This window comes from Zonotrichia albicollis, chromosome 2 (assembly GCF_047830755.1).
Source record: "Zonotrichia albicollis isolate bZonAlb1 chromosome 2, bZonAlb1.hap1, whole genome shotgun sequence".
NCBI classification, from domain to species: Eukaryota; Metazoa; Chordata; class Aves; order Passeriformes; family Passerellidae; genus Zonotrichia; species Zonotrichia albicollis.
The window spans coordinates 96,775,437-96,796,301 of record NC_133820.1 but is presented as its reverse complement, the minus strand read 5'-3'; the positions used below and the strand labels follow the sequence as shown (position 1 = coordinate 96,796,301).

At 41.0% G+C, this 20,865-nt stretch overlaps 1 protein-coding gene across 2 annotated transcripts; it reads left to right on the top strand.

The window, feature by feature from the left end:
* The first annotated feature begins 3,732 nt into the window (after positions 1-3,732).
* Positions 3,733-20,533, top strand: NIPA1 (NIPA magnesium transporter 1). Of its 2 annotated transcripts, none has more exons than XM_074535741.1 (5): positions 3,733-4,078; positions 7,309-7,356; positions 11,252-11,342; positions 12,571-12,731; positions 19,783-20,533. In XM_074535741.1, exons 1-5 carry the CDS (start codon positions 3,748-3,750, stop codon positions 19,899-19,901), a joined length of 750 nt encoding a protein of 249 aa, XP_074391842.1. In that variant the 5' UTR covers positions 3,733-3,747; the 3' UTR covers positions 19,902-20,533. The 2 variants fall into 2 exon arrangements, with proteins under 2 accessions (XP_074391842.1, XP_005486457.2); XM_005486400.4 differs by lacking the exon at positions 19,783-20,533 and adding an exon at positions 13,998-19,296.
* Positions 20,534-20,865: the final 332 nt, after the last annotated feature.

Sequence of the window (20,865 nt, the reverse complement as noted above, 5' to 3'; positions counted from 1 at the left end):
ATGTATGGCCACTGTCATTTAGCAGAGAAGTTGTTTTCCATGGGCAGCAAGCCTTCATTACTCATTCAGACCACACTCACACATCACTAACAAGTTTCCTTGCACCAGCCTTGGACCCTTTGAAAAATGAAACCACCCCTCATTTTTCTGCTTAAGACTGCACTGAGTTGCCTTGATTTGCAGCCTGTTGTTCTGTCCTTGAAGAGAGCTGGTGTATGCCAAGGGCTACCCTTCCTCTTGTAACCCACAGGACAGAGGCACCACAGAAGCTTGTGTGAGCTCAGTATTGCAGATAGAAGGCAGCATTTCATTGCAGTCCCAGACAGTCAAATTCCGACATCAAGGCTGAGCCTAGTTTTTAGTTCCAGCTGCAGAAGAACTCAGCACTGGAGTTTCATTCCACAAAGAACACTTTGGACTCTAAAAGCCTAAATCTGGGCCCAAAGACTCAATGAAGTCCTTGTAAATGAAATAGAGAGCCAAAAAGTTGACAGGACCCATCTTTGCAGAGCAATACCTTTCAGCAGGCTTCCATACATTCTCCCATCCATACATATGGATGCCCACAGCAAATCAAGAGCTGGACTTCAACAAAGGTGTGTTTCTTTCCAAAGCAGGACCACCTGTACCAGTGAGGCCCCACTTATACCAAAGCCACTTTTTACACTCCTAGCAACTGATCAAGGCTGCCTATAAAGGATTTTTAGGGTTTTTTTCTGGCCTAGGTTCAGTGGATCATTACACAAGTCTTCATATAACTGCCCTTACTTTGGTCTTTGTTTCTCAAGAGCTAGAAAAGTAGGATTGCTGTTGTCTTCTTGCTGTTTAGTTTGCAATCTCAGTTCTTACTGCTTCAGTTGCTGGCACAGTGAATCTTTATAGTGCTTCTGCCAAGGAGATTTACTGCTGTTGCCTCAGGGTCTGATTGAGCTGTTGGTAAACTTCCACCCTGCTCTCCCAGCTGATTTATAAGGAGTTTCAGATTATCTTCTGGGCTCAGTTACTGTATTTTCATTCTATGCCAGATACAGAACTATCTGATTTTCCTCTAGCCTTGATAAAACAGCCCAACAACTGATTTAATTAAAAAAAAAAAAAATCTTTCTTGTACATAAACCAAACACAATAACAGAGGAATCCAAGGCATTACAGAGGAAGCAATCAATTCCTTTAGATCAGGCACAAGCATTTTTCTTCCCCTTCAAATCAGGAGAAAAAACATCCGAATCAGAAAAGGTCCATTGACCCTGCAAAAAAAAAAAAAAACGGTGTAACCTCTACCAACTTTGCTCACTCACTTTGAACTCCAGCTTAGCTCAATCACTCATCCCTTCCTTTGGACAGAAGACTTACAAAAGGCTGACAAATACTTCTCCTACCTCTTGGCTGACCCTAGATACCCATGCTAATGGAGGGGAGCAGAGATTTTTGGAGGAAATGCCACATAAATCTGAGGTTCCTCCTCTGCAATTTGTGGTTCCATGGGACATCAGGCTGATATGGCATCAGTAATACTGAGCATTGTAAGGTCAAAGCCAAACTAACTCAAAGCCTGTTATTTTGCAACACATGATGACACAGCTTGGGCAGGAGGAATGATGCTATCACAATGAAACTAAGCCCCAGAAGACTAGATGGACCTAAGGAGTTTATATGTGCCATATATATAATAGTTATAAAAAGGTCATCTTATTTCCATTCATATAATGATAACAGCTGTTTTCATTGAGGCACTTTTATGTCTTGGTCCAAATTGCTTGTAAGCTTAATAATGCAGATATTGGGTGAATTCAGGCTGTTTTTTCAAGATATTAGCAAATTTAATATTTATCACTGCTGCACACATTATTTTAGTCCATGACTAATCCATAGGAACACTATACCTATTATATGGCAAGTGCAAGAGTAACTACTGAATAAGGCAGTTTAAGTATGCTAGAATTACCTATCCAAATATTTTGGAAAGGCATATATAAGATTTATAAGTAGGATATTAGATTTATAAGTAAGATATTAAAATGACATGGTTGGAGTGGGCTGGAGGGAAATGAACTTGAGATCTCTGGTACCTGCTTTTGTGTTGCTTTAACCACAGCAGGGAGAGATTTTGAGTATAAAAACTGGCCAGGTTTGAGCTGTGTTTAGAAAGTTGCCTGATAATGAGATACAAAGGCTGTTAAATATATATCATTTTTCCACTGTGCAAGCATAAATTATTTCCTGTAATAATTTTTTCTGTATATGTTACTAGGCTGTATATAGATCAGAAATGGATATTTATAATTAGCCTGTATTTGTGTTCACCTCTATCTTTGTTTCCAAGGGTTGCTATGGATAACTGTTCTTCCACCTCCTGTGTACTCATTTTGCAGGTCTTGTGAGTCTCACAAGGATGAATCCTCTCTTCCATAACATTCAGTATTGATACAATGACCTGATGAAACAACCTAGGGGAAAATATGGGCACTACTGCAGTAAGCATTACATATCTTGCCATTAAACCTTAAAAAAATCATCACAGTGTTCCTGTGCCTTCCTAGGACAGCTGCCTCAAGCAGTGTAGGCAAACTAAGATATATGCGACAAGAGAAATACTTCCAGGAGTTTGCCTCTTTTCTAAACTCCTGTTTCCTGAAAATGCCAAAATATGTGCGAAGCACCATGCCCAATTGCTAAAAATTACAAAAATATCCACTTCCATTTATATTAAGCCAAGATACCATAGCTCATTTCCTTAGACGGATGTTGCCACAGGAATCCATTATGGATTGATTTATTTCAACATATATCTGGAAACAGTAAGAACTGCAGTGAGATACCTGCTACCAAATGTTTTGCTGAGCAAGGAATATAACTTTCAGCTCAGCACTGCATCTTTGAGAGACTGAGGTCTCTCAAAGAGAAGTGGCCCTGTGATGGCCCAGCTGTATTGCTGCCAGAGCGACTTCCAGCCCTTCTCTGCAATGGCAGGATGGCTTCTGCTCCTGCCCTCCCAGGACCTGGAAGATGCTGAATGATAGCTAAGAAAGGAGGATCATAAATGTTAGAATGTGCCATTGCTCTGCGCCATTGGAAGAGAGTGAATTTTTCCTGGAAGTAAAAGTGGATTACTGGATTTACTGCAGGAGGGATTAGGGATACTCCAGTTTTCAGGCAGCGTGCGTTGCTCCCGGCAGAGGCCAGGCTTTCCCAGGGCGCAGCCACACAGCGCCTGGCTGATTGTCCGGCTCTGCCCCTCACACTGGCCTGGCAGGGGGGAAGGAGGGGCAGCTGCAGGTCACGGTGGGGCTGCAGTGGAAGCCCCGACCCCCGCCTGGCCCTGCCGCCACAACATCCCAGGCTCTCGGGCGGACCGGGAGCCAACGTGGATTTTAGAAACCCCAGGGGAAAGCGAGAGCGCTGGAAAAAAGCGCTGCTCGCACGCCTGAAACTCTGGCCCGGCGGGACTCCTCTGTCCTGCACACCGCATTGCTCTGCACGTCTTCTCGCATCCCTCTGTCTTTCCGCATCCCTTCGCCCTGCTGTGACTCTCCTTCCACATCCCTGTGCGCATTTCTCCACATCCCCCTGGTTCACATCGCCGCGCACCCCCTGCCCACGAACGCAGGCAGCTCCGAGCCTCTGCCCGGTGTCTGCCCCCGCCGAGAGCAGCGGCGGCGGGGCGGGCGGGCTCGCAGCGGGGTGGGCCGGCTCGCCGGGCCCAGAGCCAGCGGTACCGGCCCGGCCGGACCGCGGGGCAGCGCGGCCATGACGTCACCGTGCTGCCGAGCCCGGCGGGCCGCGCGCCAGGAGCCGCCGCTGCCGTCCGGAGCCGCCCCCGGCGCGGCGCAGCGCAGCGCAGGGCGGGTCCCGGCGCAGAGCCGCTGCCGGGAGCGCTGGGCCCGGGCAGCCGCCGCGCCTGCAGCTCTCGGCGGGGGGATGCGGATGGCGGTCGGTGCGGCAGCGGGCGAGGGGGCAGCTCAGAGCCCCGGCCCCGCCGCCGTGTCGCTGGGCTTGAGCGTGGCCGTGGTCTCCAGCCTGGTGAACGGCTCCACCTTCGTGCTGCAGAAGAAGGGGATCGTGCGGGCCCGCGGGAGAGGTAGGGGCCCGGCGCCGCGGTGGCCGCGGGTGGGAGCGCCGCTCCCGGGGCTTCCCGGCCTCTCTCCGCGCCCCGGTACCCTCCCAGGTGTGCGGGGCCTCGGCTGCCCCCGGCGGGGCCGCTCCCTCCCTCCCTCGCCCGCCCGCAGCCTTCCCCGCGCTGCGGCGGTGCCGGCCCGGGGCGGAGGGCAGGAGGCGGACGGGCTGCACAGGGACCCGGCCCGGCGAGCAGGACGGGCACCCTCGGCTGGGTCGGAGCCTGTGCCGGGGGGTGCCCGTGCCGCCTGGTGTGCGGGACACCTTCCCGGCGTCTGGAGCGGGGAGCCGGCTTCAGTGTGTCACCTTAGCGTGTTTGGCAGGAGAGCTCCGTGGCTGGCTCGAGGCGCAGGGCAGGTGATAGATGAGCGGAGAGGCGGAGGCGCGGTGCGGTACGGGTCGGTCAGGGGGTGTCAGCGCTGGGGAACTGCGCATCACCAACAGCCCCCGGTGTACGGGCAGAGCGCTGGTCTGACACGCTCTAACACTGCACTGGGACTTGGGTGCTGTCTGCGCTCCTGCCCATACACAGGTTCTTCTTTCTCGTGTACTTATGGGACTTTACCACCAGTTTCTGTGGCTCAGATAGTTTCTTGCCATGAACAGCACCAGCACATCGTGTTGCTTCTTTATTCCAGTGCTTCCACAGACACACGCAGGTTGTATCAGTCATGTGGAGGTTTCCACTTTTTGAGAAGAGACAGATCAGTAACATAAATATTTCTTCTAACATAATATTCTTCTATTTTTCATATTGAAAACCCATGCCTCATTATTATTTCCTGAGGTGAACATATTCAGGAACTGACTGTGCTGTCTAGACAGTGTAGCCAAAACAAAGCTGTAAATTCACGAGTGTGAAGATCTTCTGAATTTTATTTTGAAACTTGAGCTCCCCAAAGCATGCAGCTGAACAGCATTTTCTAGTTGCATCTTCGTGCTTTGAACATAGGAAAATGCAATTTTAAAACATTTATTTATTTGTTTTTAGTATCATGTTTTTATGTAAGGAGAAGACTGTAAACACAGGTTGCATCATGCCTTTGAATTGTATTACTGTGGTCAATAGCCATTTGTTTTTGTAGGTGATGGTATCTGTGTATGAGCATGTGTCCATAAGTTCTAGGAGCTCTTTTTGATGAAAAATCCTTTTTAGTTCCAGGACAAAGTATTTTCTCTGTATACATTTCATGTATGTAAATATGTACCTATATGTGCACATGCATATAATATACAAATATATATATAGATAGATATATTTGTATTTGCATTTCTATTGCCTGCTGCATCTAACATGTTCAGGGTGAATGCAGTGGAGCAAAGCAAGCTTGGAACTATGTTACTACAACCTGGCAGCCTGATCTAAAAATTTTTTTTTGCTTTTTCTGCAATGACCTTACATCTAAAGGCATCAGACAAACTTTTGTTTTGCAAGCACAGTCTCCCTTTCCCTCCAAGATGGCTGTAACCCATTTTGATTGTCCACAGAGAGATCACGTTTGCATCATAAATACAAACTTTTTTTTTTAAAGGGAAACAATGAGAAAACAGAAGAGAAAAAGAATAATTTTGCAACCCAAGGCAGCTGGAGGAAGTTTCCATTTAGACTGTACTTAATCCTGAAGAGCTTTCAGTGGAGCACTGGGTTAAGTGAGTGACAGGCGTGTGCCTGTTTTCTCAGTGCTAGCAGCTGTAAAACTTCCTGTTTTGAAGACATTACTGGTGTTTGTGCATCTTGCTGAGCATTTTGTAGTTCTTTCTATTGGGATGCTCAGTGAGGAGGCATCCAGGAAAATACCCCAGGCTTTTCTCTATTTTGTGTTATGAACCAGTAGGGATCTGCCTTGAATTAGCAGTTGGAGCTGTGAGTCTGAGATGGCCAGTGTCAAATGATGTCTTCTTTCCATTGTCTTCAGCAGGTGTTGTATAATTAACAAGGAGGCACTTCAAGTCTCTTCTGTCTTCTCTCTTGAATCAATAATATAGTATTGATGTAATTAGCAATCCTTGTCTAGTTAGAAACAGCAGTAGGTGACAAATATTTTGCAAAGTTACCTTACTTGAGTCAATATTTTCTATAATTTATGCCCCCAACAGTGTTTTTATTTTATATGCAATAACAAAAGTCTAAAAAATTACTACGCCCACTCTAAAGCTGGCCATTTTCATTAGTCATATTTCATCTCTTTTCAATTGTGTAGTATGATTTCCAAGTGCTTAATACTTTATATGTCTCCGGAGTTAGTGATGGCTGTGTTTTCCTTCCATTTGGGATTTCAGAGTAGGTACAATATTGCCTACTACTCCAGCTGCTTTTGAGAGGGCATCTTCCCAAATGAATGCAGAGCTGTATTGCTAGAAAGAGGAGCAAAACATAGGAGCATGACTTGATGCCAAGGTTGTGCTCAGAGAAGGCCGTGCTTTAGTTCAGGAAGTGGTCATGAGCCTTGATGTTCTGCAGGAGCAGAACTTCTGTGGTGCACAGGCTCCACCTGGGCACATCCCAAGGCAAGAGCTTATAATCTGACAGTGAAGATAAACACCCTCCAGTTTGGGAGGCACTGGGGACAATGCAGAGATTTTACTCCTCACTGAAACTGAACTATGTTAGAAATTCAGAGGCTTCAGTTGGAGCACTTTCCAATGCTTAAATGCAGGAAGATAAGGCGACACAATGGTCCTGCCAAACCTGTGTGCCAAAACTACCGAAACAATTTCTCAGGTACATTTTTTCTGATGAAATTTCACTGAGGTTGTATTAGCAAACTAACTGAGTCAATTAATGTTCTGTTTCCATAGGTTTAGAGTTCTCCCAGAAGTGGTTTTAATTTGTATGTTTAAATGTCACCCTCAGAAGCATTTGTTGACATTTTGGATGCTTTTCTACACAATACTGCATTAGTGTCACATAGGTGGTACTTCAAACTGGAAACCAGAACTTCTGACTAACACATTGTCTTAAGAAAGTCTTACTTGGAAACATAAGCCAAATCCAATATTGGGGTTTTTTGTTGGTTTGTTTTTTGGTGGGTTTTTTTGGTTTTTTTTTTGGGTTTTTTTGGTTTTTTTAAATCTCAGATTCAGTTGCCTTGAAGAATAGTTTTAAGATTAAGGTCTTTAATAACTGAGACTGTTGTTTCATAGTTCCAATACTGTGATTTCATATTTTTCTAATACATTTTCCTGTACTTCCAGGTACTTCATACTTAACTGATATAGTATGGTGGTCGGGCACTATTGCAAGTAAGTATCTTGAAAAGTTTTAATTTTTTTTTAAAGGGAGCTTTGCTTAGATGGTGATAGGAGATGTCAGGAAATCTGGGTTTTCATCTTGAATCTTAAACTTCCTTGTCATGAAATTTCCATCCCTAGAAATATTCCACTTTTAGTAAACTCTTACCATGGCTACCAAGCCTGGTGGTGTTTGCACAAGCAAAGAGCTGGGACAAACATGAGTCAGCCATCTTTCCACATTTCTAAACCATTTGGTGCTTGCAGCCCTTGGCAGCCACACACTGCTCTGACTCTGGGTTCCTGCATGGTTTGTGTCTCTGTATTGCACTGGCCTGCTCCGTTTTTAATAAAAGTCAAAGCTGAATTAAAAATTGTTGCTCTGCACAAAAGGGTTCATTGAACACGTTATGTTTTAGATCAGAAAGCATTTGACCAAACAACTAGAAAAAAAAAAACCCCAAAATGCTTTTGGTTTCTTGTTCAACAGATACAGTTTCAGTTTTGCTTTTAATCTGCAAGATTAATGCAGAGCCTTCTGTGGTGCTGATATGAGATCAGTGTACTTTTACCCTTAATATCTTTGTAACTCTGCTAACACCGAGTTCATTTTCTGATGGGAATCTGGAGCATGGGGAGCAGCTAGCTTTCTCCTCTTACATGAGCCCTGGTTCTACCCACAAGTTTAGAATCATACCCCACTTTTAGATTCTAATCCAGCCTTTTGTGAATTATTTGGAAAGTTCTGATGCTGTTTCTGAGAAGTATATGTGTCCAGTTTTGCCTCTGATTTTGTGGCAGGTCTCTGATTTTTGGTTTTGTTGTCTTAAAGCTATGCAAAAGGAATGAAAACCAAGAGATCCCATTGAAGGACAAAGTTCACAGCAAGTGTAGAAGCCAACAGAGCTTCAGAAGAAAAGTCCTCAGCTGATTTAACCTGAGTTTAAGTAGATCTTTGACAGTTTCTTCCCCTGACAGGATCACTACTGCCTAAGTAAAAGTAAATCTGTGCATCAGTCGCTGTTCACTCCTGTGGCTCCCATCTGTAATCCTTGAGCAGGAGGAGTTAAAAAAAGAGAGGTTTTATTACAGGACTTATCTTGGTGAATCAGAGAAAACAATTTCATGCTTAAAAGAGCTGACTGAACTGAATGAAGGCAAAACAGCTGAAGGGAATGGTATCAGCTGGCTTTTTTCCAGTAGCTAGATGCAGGTATTTCCAAACAAAACCTCAGTGGCTTTACCAAGGAACTGAGCAAGAAGAGCTGCTTGTGGATATTACAGACTCAGAATGGCAGCACAGTCACAAACAGCAGCAGCAAGGGCCAGGGAGGCACCTATGGGATGCAGAGAAGGGCTTTGCGGGGAAAGGTGTTACTTGTGGAATTAGCAAAGCCCCCAGTTATCTGGGTGAAGTGATAGCAGCTGACATTTTCTCAAGCAGAGAATTTGGAGTTTATATGACTAACAAAAACCACATAAACTCTATCAACTTGTTCTCATGGTGTTTGTTCAGATGGTGAATAAGTGTTTCTGTGTTGGCATGCTGACTCAGCATAATGCTGCCCAACCATTTGGGGGCCCTGGGATCCACTGGATTACTGAAGACTTCAGAGGAAGGGCTGCACATTCTGCACATTTCCTTACTCTGTAGTCAAAAGAGTGATTGCAGCATGTATTTCAATGAGCATTAAACTAATTAATTGGCTAATTAATTAGTTTCAGTGCAGGTTTTGATAGCAGCAGTGATGTGGCTGGTTCTTACAGTGAAAACATCTGCATTAGTGTTGTATTGTAGATGGGGAGCACACTTGTGAAGTGTATCTCCTGTTTGTCACTACAGATTGGGCTGTATTTCACATTTCATAGCAGACTTGGGGCTCCTGACCTGGTCTTTAAAATGAAACTAGTTTGGAAGATGAATTCTAGGAACATACTTAATGTACTTGATGCATGTGAGCTGCAAATAGACTTTCAGTTAGCGGGAGCAGGCTGAAGTTTGTCTGAAATAAAGCCCCTGGCATGCCTAGAATAGGTATCCTTTGCAGTTCAGGTCTATTCCTGGTCTCCTTGCTAATGGAGACATGCCAGTGTGCATCAGGTTTTGCAGTAACTTTGAGGGTACTGGTACTTGTTTATCCTATTAAAAGCTTGGTGTGCCTTCAAGAACTGAAGTCATGTCTTGACTTACAGCACTGATGTATCTGATGAGGAATTTCTGTTCAGAGAGGACTGGAAAGGTTGGCAGCAAAGGTCCTCAACATTGGGTAGATGGTAACAACCACTGAGCTCCTTTTTTTAATTGGTGTTAACTAGTCCTGGTCTGTCATTTGTGGTGGTAAGGGACTGCTCCTAGTACTGGTAACTACTACATGGTGATATGGAAAATCTCCAGTAAGTTCAGTTACCTTACAACATGTTCCATTTGACTGAAGCTTCAGAGACAGAAGCTACTTTATGGATTGATGTTGATGCCATCTGTTAAGAGTCCTTCCAACAGAAAGTTCAGTCACCTGACCTCCAAAAAAAGCACCCTTTTGTCCGAGTCATTTGGAAATGTATGTCATCTGCAGAAATGCAGAGTGCCAGCTGTGCACCATTCTCCATCCAAGATCTGCCCCAATGCTTCAGATGCCTTGAAGATAATGCCAGAGTTGCTGCATAGATCTCCAAACAGCCTGAGGCTGATAACTGAGTTACTCTGTTCCTAGGGACAGGGAGATCACCACAATCTCTTGTGCCTCAGAAATGCTGCTGCTCATCAATTTCTGTGTCACACTCCTGCACAGAGAAAGCCTCAGTGAATTTAATTAGTATAATTTTTCCACCCTCTGCAATTTTGCAAGTTTTTTTGTCTCCTTCGTATTTCCTGTAGGTTACACAGGTCTTCAGCTCTACTGATAATGTGAGCTAAATTGGTAAATTAATTAATGTTTGCAGAGTGCTTTGCAGATGTAAAAAAATTGGATGATAGTAATGACATTTGATAGTTGAGGGCAGTGCCAGCCTGAGCATAAAGACATCTTGGATTCTTGAAATGTTTTTAAATGCTGATAATGGCTTTTAACAGCAACTGGAAATTTGAGCTGTAATTTGTGCTCAATCTCCAGCTTCTTGCCAGTTACCACAGACCCTGTAACTATGCAAGTATGCTGACCTATTATAAACTTGCCAGCACTTGCAAAACCATCTAGCTTTTATTTTTTAACTGAAAACTTGAACACATGAACTGTTGTCACAGCTGTGATGTGCAATACTGTGGTAAATCTTGGAATTTACTTTTACTGGAAGAAAGAGAAATAAGGTTGAGGCTGTTACTGTGTCTTGTCAGGCATGTTCTTTTTGCAGTTGTCAGGAATGACTTTGGATGTTACATAGTTATGAAAAGTTGGTGTAGTATATTGAAGAGCCCTTATGCATGTGCTTAGTGTTTCAGTAGTAGATTCCTCAGCACTGTCTTCGTTTTCCCCCAAAAACTAACACTGCTGTTAGGAACTATAATCAAGTACATTTGTTTTATGAGAATGCACATTCTAAGGATGAAACCATGGATTATATATACTTTTACCCCTCCTCATACAAATATTTGAGTGTAATACTGTGATTATAATCCATGAGTGTTTCTAATTCGTAGTCTTATTTATATTTAACTAAGAGAAATTACAAATGAGATAATTTACTGTGCCCACTTGGATATTCTTGTGTGGCAAATATAAATCTTGTATTAACAAATACAAAACTATAGAAAATTTCCAGCCATTTTGTTTACGTGCAAAATTAACAGAACTAAGCAAATTGTAACATCTGTTTTCTAGTTAGGTCACTCTTTCCCAAACAGTATTGGGCAAGTTTTGATTACTTGTTTTTACAAAGGGATTTAAAGGCTTATTTCTGGTTCTCTTGACAGTGGCACTGGGTCAAATAGGGAATTTCTTGGCCTACACTGCAGTCCCAACTGTGCTAGTGACGCCCTTGGGAGCTCTTGGCGTTCCATTTGGGTAAGAGTTTGCTTTTCTTGTTCTTATCTGGATGTCATTACTACTTAATAAAATGTCAGATGGACTCAGTGCTCACTGGAGGTCCACTGAGAAATGTCAGGCTTATGGCTGTTCATGATGTGTTACAATGTCACTTATTCCTGTTTTCCCCGGGAAAGCAGGCTGGGGGAAGGCAGTGAAGAACAGTTTTCCTCAGTATCTTCTGCTTTTAGTTCTCACTGTGATTTCAAACAGATAAACTTTTTTTTTCCTCCCTTTTCTGTGATTGTTCTGGACTTTTCTGCCTATTCTCTTGTTCACAGTTCCCTTACTATGTAGATCTTTCCTTTTGTCTCACAGTCTTTCTCTATCCAGCTATCCATAGCCCACGTGTGTTTATTGATGCTGATTTCATTTTATTGGATCTGGCCTCTTGCCAAGGAGGAAAACTCAAGGGAGTTCCTTGCACATGCATGCCCCTGGCTTTTTAGAAGTTATGTGTGTGGGAGGCACAGAAAAGGCAGTGAGTTTAAGGAGTTTAATATGTAACTAATGTTTTGTGAATAGATGAATTACAGTTGTTGAACTGCTGCAGTGAAAGAGCACAACTCTTTGAAAACAAAGCTGTGCATTACCTTGAGATTTTTCTGTTGCCTGCACTGGTCATCTGCTTCAGAGTATAGATGGCATTCTTCATGTCTGTCTTTAGCTCTATCACTGTGAAGCATACTGATGGTGCTTTAAATACCTCCCATTATTTTAACCTAGGCCACATATTTTTGCTCACTTTGGTCAGCTACGTCTGAGCCCAGCCCTGGGATCTGTGTAACCAAAGGTCACTTTTGTCTCCTGACTGCTTTGCACCTATAAAATGGGGCTTTGTGACAGCTCACCAAATTGGTAGTGGGTAGATGTCTACCTCGGGGGTCAGATGTCTGGTTTGGGGGTTTCAGTTGTTTGGGGGCAGGATTGAGGGGGTGATGTGGTTTTGCTTTTTGGGGTGTTGTGGCTAGAAGTTTTGCTGGGGTTTGTGTCTTGTTTTGTTGTGTTGTTTTGGTTTTTTTTCCTAAGGTGAGATGTCAAGGATGGAGTAAAACTGCAAATGGATAAATCTTTCCTCAGATAAGTCAGAAATACATTTTGAGAATTTGTCAGCATTCCTTTAAAAGGGTAATTCTTATGGCACAGTACCGTTAAACATTTTTAACAGGATGTAGTCAAACTTCTGTTTTTCTTCCTCTTTTCAAAGGTCCATCTTAGCTTCTTACCTGCTGAAAGAGAAACTGAACATTCTTGGCAAGCTGGGGTGTTTGCTGAGCTGTGCTGGGTCTGTTGTTCTCATTATCCATTCCCCGAAGTCCGAGAGTGTAACAACTCAGGCTGAGCTTGAAGAGAAGCTTACAAATCCAGGTAGTTTGTTTTTTCATTAATTCATGATTTTCTGATGTTGAGCAGGAACACGCTATGAGGCTTACCACTTCTACCAGGTAGGGAAATTGACTGATGAAGAAATCACAATGTGACAGAGGCAAATCAATACAGGTTTTGTGTAAGAAAACTATGCCCTGCTCTTCTTAGAACTTGTTGTATTAATTGGGACATGTGTGCAGAAAGGAAAACATGGATACTTTTGAAAACATCCTGCACAGCAAGCTCAGAACAATGGCCAGTTGAACTTGTAATTTTATAACATTATGAAAAGACTGTATCTTGCTATTTAGAGATGAAAAGTGTAAATCTAGGACCTCAATTTGTTTTATACAAAACAAAAAAAATACTGTCTTTCTTCTCTCCTTTATTTCTCCATGTTTTTTTTAATTAAAAGTTTATACTAAATACCAGTTGTGTTCCCAGATTTATTTGCACAATAAAGGTATGGAGAAATAGGCTGTTGAGACATATGCTGAAATGCCTGTTCTTTCTCACCAGCTGCTGGAGGACACACACTGGTACTAATGTGTTCCAGGCTCATTTTTATTTTTCTTGCTTAAGTGCCAAACTGCCAACTATTGTTTTTCTTGTATTTGCTTAAAGTGAGAGAAACTCAAACCTAATAACATCAGCTATTCAAAAAGTCTGCAAACAAAGAAAGGAAAACAAATACCTTAGTCTCAGTTTACCATTTAAATCTGAACAAAGAGCATTGGCTCTGTATTTTTTTAAACTCTAAAGCATGAAATGTTTTTCACTCCTCTTATATGTATACTGATTGTATAATGTAAATAATATGGCCTCATCTTTGTTCTAACTCATGTGCTCACCTTAGTGGGATATAATTTTATGTTGAAGCTCTTTGCTGAATCTATACACTGTGCTTTAATGAACTGTTTATGAATGAGGTGTTATCCTTCTGTCTGTCATAGGAGACTTTAAGAAGTATAGTCCTAATGGAAAAGAGAATAAGATTTAAAAAAGCCATCTGAAATCCATTTCAAATGTGCCACTGTGTGTAATTTTCTACGTGGTTATTTGTTTTTCCCAAAGAGCATGACATCATCATCAGGTTTTGATGCCAATATTTCTGGAAGCTAAGTGATTTGGGTCTATCTTCAATAGCAAATCTTAATTGTGATATATACCTGAAAGTCACTGCTAGGACAGGATTTGCCTGCTAAAATCTTTAGAAGACCTAGAGTTCTCATCTTGATATTTTCTTGTTTTCTTTTTGTTTTCCAGTTTTCGTGGGTTATCTCTGCATAGTGCTGCTAATGCTTCTCCTGCTTATCTTCTGGATAGCTCCAGCTCATGGACCTACTAATATTATGGTTTACATCAGTATTTGCTCTCTGTTGGGCAGTTTCACTGTTCCCAGCACAAAAGGCATTGGGCTGGCTGCTCAAGATATCTTTCACAATAACCCATCAAGTCAAAGGGCTCTGTACCTCTGTCTGGTACTTCTGGCAGTATTAGGATGTAGCATTATCATTCAGTTCAGATACATCAATAAGGCACTGGAGTGTTTTGACTCCTCTGTGTTTGGTGCCATCTACTATGTTGTGTTTACCACTCTAGTCCTGCTGGCTTCAGCCATCCTTTTCAGGGAGTGGAGTAATGTAGGAGTCGTAGATTTTTTGGGCATGGCTTGTGGATTCACCACGGTGTCTATTGGAATTGTTCTTATACAAGTCTTCAAGGAATTCAACTTCAATATTGGAGATTTAAACAAACCTAACATGAAGACAGATTAAAATATTTTTGAGGGGAAACTGGATGGCTCAGGGAAGGATACAGAGCTGTTCATTTCTAGGTCACTATTTCAAATAGGATTCAGGTTGGTAACTACCCTCTGACAATTTGGTGGCCTATGTGAAATGAACTGAAGGCCTCCATCCAGTTTCAAAGGAACAGCTGTCCATGCAACCCAGTCAACACAATAAATGACCTTAATTGGAACTACTAATTGAGTCAGCATAGAGACCGATGTGTTTCCTCACTGTAAAAGGTAGTCCATCAGAAGAGCTCTGTGAATATTCTGACAGACCTGTGTGAAAGCTTGTATTGTGACTTCTGAGGCACCATTTCTGTGGGCAGAGGACATCAGTTTCTAATGCACTCAATCTGATACCTTTCATCACAAGTGATGTATACCTTAAAATAAAAGGGGAAAAGTAAGTGGAACAATTTGTGAATCTCAGTATAGCAATGTCTTCACCATCAAGGCTGTGAATTCTCAGACAAATGTTGGATCATGGACTGTAATTTGTTCTTTTTAGTGACTGTCTTGGCAACTTTGTCAGCCATGCGGTGAAGACACAGGGGAGTTGTAAATTGAGTTCTCCATTCAGAGCAGTGGACCCTTAAATATCTTTCAGTAATTACTTATCAGCTCATGGTAGTGTCCAGGTATGCATTTTCCTTTGTAACTTACATACATACTGCATTCATCTAAGAGTGTTTAAGTGGGAGCAGGTAGAAAGACTGTGAAGGGTGTGGAAATGATGCACAGGCTTACTGCCTACATTGTGGCTTATTTGTAAGCAGCTCAGAACTGTTTCAGTGCCTTTGCAATCAAAAAATACTGCATAATTTTGAATGTATTTGTTTCAGATGGCCTATACTGGTTTAATAATTCAATTTCACTGTCTACAATATCAGACTATATTGAAATTCTAAACATATAAAGCATCTAGAAGGACCATATGTTTTTGGAACAATTTACAAACCTGAACTGAAACCCCTGGATGCCTTGACAGCTTCTGAAAAACTCATAGTCCTAATGGGAAGAGGAGTGTTGAAATCAGTTCAGCATACCTTTATTTTAGTTAAGTGACTAAATGCAGGAGACCATTTTGTTGAACAGCTAATAAATAGGGACCATTAAAAAAAAAGTAATTTAAAAGAGAATGGAGCATGAGATTTCTCATAGCTCAAAAAAGATGGTCTGATGTTCTTGTAATGTGGGAAAAGGAGGTTAAAGACTGAAAAAACAAAAGCATTCTGAGAGTTTTAGATAACTGACAGGGACATCCATTCAGATCAGTAATTCACAGACTTGTGTGAACACTTCAGATGTAATATTTTTACAAGTAGTACACACAGCTTAAGCTATGATGAGGATAACTCCAAACAGCTCAGTTTAAACCATTTAGAGAATATTGATATGTTAAAGAATGAAATAGTTAATTTCATGTTCTACTTACATTTGGTCAAAAAGTTGAAGTCTTGAAAATCAGTGAATATTTGTTTCAGTCTAAGTACAAAAATGAGTACAGTGGAGCTCAACGTCTCTAGATGAGAACAGCTCCCAAGAAAACAGAAAATCCCAATTACAAGACAATATTTGAGAAAATTCACAACATTTTATCAAGAAATCATGAACGTAGCTTTGTGGCTGCTTGACAGGACCATGGATGTTGATTAGTGGGGAGTAATACTGTCTGCTCTTGTGATGTTTTTTGTTGACCTGAATTGAGGTTTCCTTAAAACTCAGCCTCCATTTTCATTTAAAATGAATGCTGTAAGCCCTACTAATGGCAGCAATAATTGCAAAAGTGAATCCAAAAGATTTAGTGTTCTGAAGGGACTGTTCTGAGGGAGTAAGAGCCCTACTATGTTATTTGCAAGGTTGTTTTAAAACTCCATATTGCAGGGAATGGCTCTTGAGTTGGCAGAAATGTGCATTGTTACAGGCCAACACGCAGTAACTGGGTATCTTAATGAAATAGAGTAGCTCTAGCAGAGAAAAGACCATCTTCATGGATTTTCAAATATTATGCAAGGTTCTTAGAAAGTCTGAGAATTGTAGATGAGGGTAATTGGGCTGAAATCTGGTTAAACTAGCATCTGTCCATTATTGATTGGAAGATGATACCTTGGTTCTCAGCAAACTTTCATATTTTGTCATGTTAATACCCTTTTTGTTTTGTTTTTTGATTGAACCTGGAATTGCACATAGGTTATGAGACCTGTACTAACCTACTTGTTTCAAAACAATGTTATCTGTTTTTTGAAGCAGTCAAGTTGTCTTTTCAAAATTCAGTGAAAGTTCATGAGTTGTATGTTGGCTTCGTTTTAGCCTTTAATCTCTGAAGACTTTTCTGAAAATCTTTATGTCAGAATGGAAATTATTGTGGTCTCATCTTACTCCTTCTTTGGTTGGTTTGAAAATTAATTCTTAATTATTTATAAAGTGCCTGTCCTAGTATGTTAGATGCATATGCAAATTATTAGTAAATTTTAGATTCAGAATAACTTGATTGCCCTGTCTAAACCCTGACATTTTCTGCACCACATGAAGTTTACTTGCTAAGTGCTCACTATGCAGAGGAAGAATAAAGTAGCAACCATGTTCTGTGGTCCTCTGACCATTGTAACCACTGATAAATATCAGCACAGTTCTCTTCTCTTCTGTTCTCCCCAGCTGCTCCTCATCTCTGATGAGCTTTCTAGAAATGTCTAATGAACCTTGATGTTTAAAACAAAGACGTCAAAAGCCAGCACATAAGGTGAAAGAAATTCTCGTGGCCTTGCACATCATTTGTATCTGCAGCCTTTTACTTCTTGAATGCTAAGTAACTGAAAGCTTTATTTTCGCTACTTTGTTCAGTGTAGCAGTGTTCTTTCAAGTTCTGCTGTACCTGGATCTGGTTCAGTTCTAACTTTAGAAATGTATTAGCATTTTCTGTTGTCACTGTTGATAGGATTCTTTCCCCCTCCATCCCACGCCCTCCTCTTTCCAGGTGTCCTACCTTTTTTAGTCCCATTGCTTTTCTGATTTAAAAGGAGGCACTGATGAAGTTGAATTTTAGCTGTTCCCTCTTTTTTTCCACCCCTTTGACAAGTAAGCACTTTGAATAAGACAGATATCCGAGTTCCATCATCTCAGGGAGCAAATGTGCATAGTTGTCTCCTGAGCTCTGCATCCCTCATGGGTCTGCCCTTTTCACATTCTCATTGTGTTATATGCATTGATGGCTGTAAGCCAGATGATTTCAGTTCTGATTCCAAAGTAGAAGTGGGAGAGGCTACCCATGGAAAAACTGGATTCATTACAGTGGTGGAATGCATTTGAATTCTGTTCAAATCCACAGGAAAGGTGTTTCACTCCCTATGTCTGCCTTCTGTTATACTTGTCAAACATATTTACTTGGTACTCACTTGAGGATAGCTCTTTGATCATTATCCCTTCAGTGTATGGAGGATTTGCATTTGTCAGTCACAATCTCTATTAGGTGTCAAACACAAAAATCCCTCAAATGTTCAGTAGGAGAATAGAAACCTTTTTGATACAACCAAAAAACATTTGTTACGCTTCAAGTACTTCTGTAAAAAAAGAAAAATACCTAAACAAGTTATCTGCTGTATTGACTTTCCAGGACTCTGTATGTGTAAATAGAGCCTATTTATTAGTGAGCTGCAACTAACATTAATAAGAACCTGTCATATCACAGTTTGACAAGTGAGGCTTCCTATTAATAATATGGATTTTATTGGAACATATGTATTTTTCTGAAGTAACTAGCACTGAAAAATCAAAACACTGGATTAAGTTGTTGAAACAGTAGAAAGTAAGGTTGAGCTTTCATTTTATTTTTTAAAAATACGGGGTTTGTATTTGAAGAAATTTGGGGTTCATAATTAGGGGGTGCTTTAAATGGGAAGTTGTTTGCACATTGTACCCCCCCCCTCACATTCTTGTTTCATAAAAATAAGACATCAAGGATTCTACTGATATTCCCTTGAATATTCCCTGGTTGTCTTGAGATGGTGTAACTACTGAAGTTTTACTGTTAAATCAAGCATTATCAAATGTTTATCTGTTACCTGTTGTCTTTGTAATAATTCTTTGGTGCTATCTATGGGCTTACAGAATGCAGATTTTTAATGTGTACTGTGTTAGGCACCAATGTTGTCAACAGTTATCATTACTAGTGCCCAAGTGTATCAGACAGCAATGTTGAAATGTTATGGATTAAGAAATTTCTTTTTAAAAGCTTCAAATAACTTTGGCTTTTCTTTCTTGTTTGTGATTGTGTTGGGTCCTTCCATGTCCACATCCCTCCCCAGACAGTTGCTCTATAGAGTGGAAAATATTGGAAAAGATTACACAAAAAGGGTATTTTTAAGTCTTTTTTTTTTAACTGTGGGACTTTTTCTTTTTTTTTTTTTCTTTTTTTTTTTTTTTTTAATTTCCTTTTTTTTTCCCAGGATGTAAAAAGTAGTTCTAATGGGATGTAGGGAAAAGGTAGTTGGCAACAAAAATACAATGTCAGGTTTGGTTGCTTCAATGCTCTTGCAATATAGTTACTACAAATTACATAAAAACAGTTTATTTTATTAGCTTCCAAATAATGTATATATAGATTTGTTAATGGCTTACAAGTCAAGCTTACTCTCTTTGCTTTTTAAAAAATAGTTATAGGCATGTTGTATTTGCCTTGTGTAAATTATAAAAGGCTATTTAGTAAGTTTTCTGATAACTAATCTATTTATTAACCTGTATTGTTTTAAAATAAATGATTTATTTCTAGCTCAATGCTTGTTTTGTGACTTGTTTTTAGCAAATGGGGTCAGAGGGAAATCAAGTTTCCTACACACTGCTTTACAGGCTAATTCCAATTCATAAGCCTAAATTATTTCCACTACCCTTTTATAAAATAGCAGCTTTGCTTTTAACCAGAATAGCAGATTCGTGCCTGGGTATGGATCAGTTGGCCTACAGAGGGCCAGTTGACCTATACCAGTATCTGCCAGCAGGCTGCAGTCTTAATGCCTTCATTGGACTGAAGTTTGCTCACAGGTAGAATGAAGACTTCTCTGGCAAAAATGTTTGCTGGGCCTTGAGTCACTTCAAACTGTGTATTCAGGGTTAACACGTGCTCTGTTCCTGCACTGCTGTACATTGGTTACTTGCTGGAGCTTCTCTTCCAAGATTTACTGCTCCACACCTGGGTGTGCATCAAGTGGCAACAGCTGTAAAGAAGTCTGTGTCACCAGTCTAATTTACTCTCTGTCATAATAGCTCTCTGCAGAAAGAATTGCTTGGAAACTGCAGTGATTGCCCATCTCATTCTTCATCTGAAATTCCTAGCCCCTCGTATCAGGTACTGGCAAATACATAACTTAGAGTCTGTCTCTTAGATTTTGGTTGGCTGGATTTGTTTTTTTAATGGTGGGATTTATGATTAAGAACTGCTCCATTCTGTTCATTTGTGTTTTAGGAGATGCATTGATATTATTGACAGTCAAAATTCAAAGTTATCTTTAAACAAGGAAACTAGCTCCTCAATAATATTAAATGTGTGCAGTGGAAAATATGGGAATGGATTTTTTATCGCAATTTTATTTGTAAAGGTATTTATGATATTAATGCAATGTACAAAGATAGACCAGAAATTTTGAAAGGCTTTCACTTCTGCATGCAGCATCTCTGATTTTTAAGTAGGTAGGATAAGGAGTCTGTATGTTGTTAGCAAGAAAATTCAGTTATCCTTGTCTTGGCATGTCAGGAGCTTGGCCTCTAAGGCAGCAGCATTGTGGTAAAGGCAGATGTGCCATTTACACCTCAGGTGGTGTTGAAAGTCTGGGACATAATCAATCCTGAGCATATTTATCTCAGCAATGCAGTTCATATTGGAAGAGCATTAAAGACAAAAATCTCATTGAGTCAAAAGAAAAAAAAAATCCTGTTGATTTTTGTGTGGTTTGTTCTACAAATTTAAGTCTTAACCGGAGTCCCTTAAGTTCCTTGTGACACTGTAGATGTTGCACAAGTAGACTCACAGATGTGCTTTTTTTTTTGTTTAGCTGTCTTCACAAAACACAGGGAAGCAGGGAAGTGGTCATCAGAGACCTGTTAACGCTTCCTGAGGTACAGGTGTGTTTTTGCCCTTTGCCCTTTTAAATTTCACAAGATATTTATACACATAGTAGATACTAAGCCCTAAAAAACACTGTTCACACCAAAGGACCTACATTGACTTCTCTCATTAAATTCCTTGGGCACAGGGATGGTTTGTGCACCTGAATTTCCCTTTGAGAACAGGTTAAATTAGGCAGGTTACCACCATTCTCATGCTTGGAGTTCTTGCCTGATACTCAACGA

What these genes read in the sequence shown, in the direction of transcription:
- NIPA1 (XM_005486400.4), top strand. Translation starts at nt 3,748, where the DNA reads ATGACGTCACCGTGCTGCCGAGCCCGGCGGGCCGCGCGCCAGGAGCCG. An exon ending in CGTGCGGGCCCGCGGGAGAG is followed by an intron (nt 4,079 to 7,308) that starts GTAGGGGCCCGG and finishes CTGTACTTCCAG; the next exon opens with GTACTTCATACTTAACTGAT. An exon ending in GCTCTTGGCGTTCCATTTGG is followed by an intron (nt 11,343 to 12,570) that starts GTAAGAGTTTGC and finishes CTCTTTTCAAAG; the next exon opens with GTCCATCTTAGCTTCTTACC.